This window comes from Blennius ocellaris, assembly GCF_963422515.1.
Source record: "Blennius ocellaris genome assembly, contig: SCAFFOLD_127, whole genome shotgun sequence".
NCBI classification, from domain to species: Eukaryota; Metazoa; Chordata; class Actinopteri; order Blenniiformes; family Blenniidae; genus Blennius; species Blennius ocellaris.
In genome coordinates this window covers 1-5,246 of record NW_027662063.1, presented here as the reverse complement: position 1 = coordinate 5,246, position 5,246 = coordinate 1, and the positions used below count along the sequence as shown (strand labels likewise).

General features: G+C 61.3%; 1 protein-coding gene across 1 annotated transcript; it reads right to left on the bottom strand.

The window, feature by feature from the left end:
* Positions 1-446: 446 nt before the first annotated feature.
* On the bottom strand, positions 447-5,199 carry LOC308148365 (uncharacterized protein; the record flags this gene model as incomplete). The annotated part of the gene is made up of 5 exons (XM_080521827.1): positions 447-672; positions 766-1,230; positions 1,423-1,508; positions 1,740-1,805; positions 4,994-5,199. Coding segments are annotated over 5 exons (1,049 nt in total), but the record flags the coding sequence as incomplete, so codon positions are not given.
* Between the last annotated feature and the right edge of the window lie 47 nt (positions 5,200-5,246).

Here is a 5,246-nt window from a genome sequence, read left to right as displayed (position 1 = left end):
ACTACCTCCTCCACCCAGGACTGCTCCTCCACCCAGGACTGCTCCTCCACCCTGGACTGCCTCCTCCACCCAGGACTACCTCCTCCACCCAGGACTGCTCCTCCACCCAGGACTGCTCCTCCACCCAGGACTACCTCCTCCACCCTGGACTACCTCCTCCACCCTGGACTACCTCCTCCACCCAGGACTGCTCCTCCACCCAGGACTGCTCCTCCACCCAGGACTACCTCCTCCACCCTGGAACTGTCCTGGGAAATTTTAGTGATTAATAATTAGGTTGCAATAACTGCTTAGGAGGAAATGACATTTATTTTGAAGGGACAGTGTTCAGGCAGGACCTCTGCTCCTCCTCTCCTCCTCCTGCTCCTCCTCTGCTCCTCCAGCTGCTCCTCCTCCTCCTCTCCTCCTCCTCTGCTCCTTCTCCTCTGCTCCTCCTCCTCTGCTCCTCATGAAAAAAGCTCCTCAGCGAAGCGTCCAGCTGATGTTGTGACGTCACGACTCGATGATCCTCGTCCTGCATCAGCCATGAGATTGGTGGTTGGCAGGCTCCGCCTCCTGGGGGGCGGGGCCAGTGAGGAGGAGGACAGGAGGAGCGAGAGGGAGGAGAAGGAGGGGTGCGAGGGGCTGAGGGCGGAGCAGGAGAGGAGCAGCATGGCATCGAGGGTGGAGGTCCTCAGAAGAAGGGGAAGACATTCCTCCTCCTCCTCCTCCTGGTCCTCCTCCTCCTCCTCCTGCTCCTCCTGCTCCTCCTCCTCCTCCTCCTGCTCCTCCTGCTCCTCCCGCACCCTGACCCTAGAGGTCACCGAGGAGCTACGGCGACCCCCCGCTGGGCGTGTCCGGCACAGCGGCAAGGTGAAGGAGGTCCAGGCGGCGGAGGGGTGGGCGTGGCTTAATGTGGGCGTGGCTGTGGGCGGAGCCTCGGGCCGCTGCACCCGCTCCACGCTGAACACTGCGTCTCCACCTCCGTCACCCGGCGGACGGTGCCACGGCTCCACCTCGTAGGTCACCACGCCGCCGAGGGGAGCGGCGGAGTCTGAGCGGTGGGCGGAGTCTGAGCGGTGGGCGGAGCCGTGGAGGTCGATGGCGGTGGAGTAAATGTCCCGCAGGCTGATGACCTTGGTCCTCCGGTCACGGTTCTCGTGGAGAACCGCATTGGCACAGATGAAGAGGAAGATCCCCACCCCCATCACCAGGGGCCCCCACACCTTCAGCCAATCAGAGCTCAGGTACCTGCACACACAGGCCAACAGCCAATCAGAGCTCAGGTAGAGGAACCAGTACAACCTCCAGTGGAACCAGTAGAACCTCCAGGGGAACCAGTAGAACCTCCAGTAGAACCAGTGGAACCACCAGAAGAACCAGTCGAACCTCCAGAGGAACCAGTAGAACCAGTGGAACCAGTAGAACCCAGGAGGTCTTTACCTGTCCAGAAAGTTCTCCAGGAAGCTTCGTGAAGCCGCTCGCATTGTTTCATTGGTACTGTTGGTTTGGTTCAAATCTCCTCCTGCTCCTCCTCCTGCTCCTCCTCCTCCTCCTGCTCCTCCTGCTGCTGCTCCTGCTGCCCCTCCTCCTCCTGCTGCTCCTCCTGCTCCTCCTCCTCCTCCTGCTGCTCCTCCTGCTGCTCCTCCTGCTCCTCCTGCTCCTCCTGCTTCTCCTCCTCCTGCTGCTCCTCCTGCTGCTCCTCCTGCTCCTGCTCCTCCTGCTGCTGCTCCTCCTGCTCCTCCTCCTGCTCCTCCTGCTGCTCCTCCTGCTGCTCCTCCTGCTCCTCCTGCTCCTCCTCCTCTCAGTTCCTCCACTTTGGCTTCCTGAAAAGATTCAGAGCAACATTAGAAGTCAGAACTACGACAGTACTGCTGTATGGATGCTGGTGGTGTGGTGGGTGGAGCTGTATGGACGCTGGTGGTGTGGTGGGTGGAGCTGTATGGACGCTGGTGGTGTGGTGGGTGGAGCTGTATGGACGCTGGTGGTGTGGTGGGTGGAGCTGTATGATGCTGGTGGTGTGGTGGGTGGAGCTGTATGGACGCTGGTGGTGTGGTGGGTGGAGCTGTATGGACGCTGGTGGTGTGGTGGGTGGAGCTGTATGGACGCTGGTGGTGTGGTGGGTGGAGCTGTATGGACGCTGGTGGTGTGGTGGGTGGAGCTGTATGGACGCTGGTGGTGTGGTGGGTGGAGCTGTATGGACGCTGGTGGTGTGGTGGGTGGAGCTGTATGATGCTGGTGGTGTGGTGGGTGGAGCTGTATGGACGCTGGTGGTGTGGTGGGTGGAGCTGTATGGACGCTGGTGGTGTGGTGGGTGGAGCTGTATGGACGCTGGTGGTGTGGTGGGTGGAGCTGTATGGACGCTGGTGGTGTGGTGGGTGGAGCTGTATGATGCTGGTGGTGTGGTGGGTGGAGCTGTATGGACGCTGGTGGTGTGGTGGGTGGAGCTGTATGGACGCTGGTGGTGTGGTGGGTGGAGCTGTATGGACGCTGGTGGTGTGGTGGGTGGAGCTGTATGATGCTGGTGGTGTGGTGGGTGGAGCTGTATGGACGCTGGTGGTTTGGTGGGTGGAGCTGTATGGAGCTGTATGGACGCTGGTGGTGTGGTGGGTGGAGCTGTATGGACGCTGGTGGTGTGGTGGGTGGAGCTGTATGGACGCTGGTGGTGTGGTGGGTGGAGCTGTATGATGCTGGTGGTGTGGTGGGTGGAGCTGTATGATGCTGGTGGTGTGGTGGGTGGAGCTGTATGATGCTGGTGGTGTGGTGGGTGGAGCTGTATGATGCTGGTGGTGTGGTGGGTGGAGCTGTATGGACGCTGGTGGTGTGGTGGGTGGAGCTGTATGGACGCTGGTGGTGTGGTGGGTGGAGCTGTATGGATGCTGGTGGTGTGGTGGGTGGAGCTGTATGATGCTGGTGGTGTGGTGGGTGGAGCTGTATGGATGCTGGTGGTGTGGTGGGTGGAGCTGTATGATGCTGGTGGTGTGGTGGGTGGAGCTGTATGGACGCTGGTGGTGTGGTGGGTGGAGCTGTATGGACGCTGGTGGTGTGGTGGGTGGAGCTGTATGATGCTGGTGGTGTGGTGGGTGGAGCTGTATGATGCTGGTGGTGTGGTGGGTGGAGCTGTATGATGCTGGTGGTGTGGTGGGTGGAGCTGTATGGACGCTGGTGGTGTGGTGGGTGGAGCTGTATGGACGCTGGTGGTGTGGTGGGTGGAGCTGTATGATGCTGGTGGTGTGGTGGGTGGAGCTGTATGATGCTGGTGGTGTGGTGGGTGGAGCTGTATGATGCTGGTGGTGTGGTGGGTGGAGCTGTATGGACGCTGGTGGTGTGGTGGGTGGAGCTGTATGGACGCTGGTGGTGTGGTGGGTGGAGCTGTATGGACGCTGGTGGTGTGGTGGGTGGAGCTGTATGGACGCTGGTGGTGTGGTGGGTGGAGCTGTATGGACGCTGGTGGTGTGGTGGGTGGAGCTGCATGGACGCTGGTGGTGTGGTGGGTGGAGCTGTATGATGCTGGTGGTGTGGTGGGTGGAGCTGTATGATGCTGGTGGTGTGGTGGGTGGAGCTGTATGATGCTGGTGGTGTGGTGGGTGGAGCTGTATGATGCTGGTGGTGTGGTGGGTGGAGCTGTATGTACGCTGGTGGTGTGGTGGTGGAGCTGTATGATGCTGGTGGTGTGGTGGGTGGAGCTGTATGATGCTGGTGGTGTGGTGGGTGGAGCTGTATGATGCTGGTGGTGTGGTGGGTGGAGCTGTATGGACGCTGGTGGTGTGGTGGGTGGAGCTGTATGGACGCTGGTGGTGTGGTGGGTGGAGCTGTATGGACGCTGGTGGTGTGGTGGGTGGAGCTGTATGATGCTGGTGGTGTGGTGGTGGAGCTGTATGGACGCTGGTGGTGTGGTGGGTGGAGCTGTATGGACGCTGGTGGTGTGGTGGGTGGAGCTGTATGGACGCTGGTGGTGTGGTGGGTGGAGCTGTATGGACGCTGGTGGTGTGGTGGGTGGAGCTGTATGGACGCTGGTGGTGTGGTGGGTGGAGCTGTATGGACGCTGGTGGTGTGGTGGGTGGAGCTGTATGATGCTGGTGGTGTGGTGGGTGGAGCTGTATGGACGCTGGTGGTGTGGTGGGTGGAGCTGTATGGACGCTGGTGGTGTGGTGGGTGGAGCTGTATGGACGCTGGTGGTGTGGTGGGTGGAGCTGTATGGACGCTGGTGGTGTGGTGGGTGGAGCTGTATGATGCTGGTGGTGTGGTGGGTGGAGCTGTATGGACGCTGGTGGTGTGGTGGGTGGAGCTGTATGGACGCTGGTGGTGTGGTGGGTGGAGCTGTATGGACGCTGGTGGTGTGGTGGGTGGAGCTGTATGATGCTGGTGGTGTGGTGGGTGGAGCTGTATGGACGCTGGTGGTTTGGTGGGTGGAGCTGTATGGAGCTGTATGGACGCTGGTGGTGTGGTGGGTGGAGCTGTATGGACGCTGGTGGTGTGGTGGGTGGAGCTGTATGGATGCTGGTGGTGTGGTGGGTGGAGCTGTATGGATGCTGGTGGTGTGGTGGGTGGAGCTGTATGGACGCTGGTGGTGTGGTGGGTGGAGCTGTATGGACGCTGGTGGTGTGGTGGGTGGAGCTGTATGGAGCTGTATGGACGCTGGTGGTGTGGTGGGTGGAGCTGTATGGACGCTGGTGGTGTGGTGGGTGGAGCTGTATGGACGCTGGTGGTGTGGTGGGTGGAGCTGTATGGATGCTGGTGGTGTGGTGGGTGGAGCTGTATGGACGCTGGTGGTGTGGTGGGTGGAGCTGTATGGACGCTGGTGGTGTGGTGGGTGGAGCTGTATGGATGCTGGTGGTGTGGTGGGCGGAGCTGTATGGACGCTGGTGGTGTGGTGGGCGGAGCTGTATGGAGCTGTATGGATGCTGGTGGTGTGGTGGGCGGAGCTGTATGGAGCTGTATGGATGCTGGTGGTGTGGTGGGCGGAGCTGTATGGAGCTGTATGGATGCTGGTGGTGTGGTGGGCGGAGCCTACCGCTGCAGGTGCAGCCTCTGGGCCAGAAGGATCCACGGACGCCGTGGTGGTCTTGCTAGACCGGTTTGGAGGACCGCCCCCCTCCTGGCGAGGCCAGTAGCCCAAAGACGCCATGACTCCGCCCACCAGCAGAACCAGGACGCCAAGCCCCGCCCCCAGACCCGACAGGGAGCAGAGCCTCAGCTCCGCCTTCACCACCACCACCCCTCACTCCGTCTGCTGGGCGGAGCCACAGGACAATGTGACATCACTG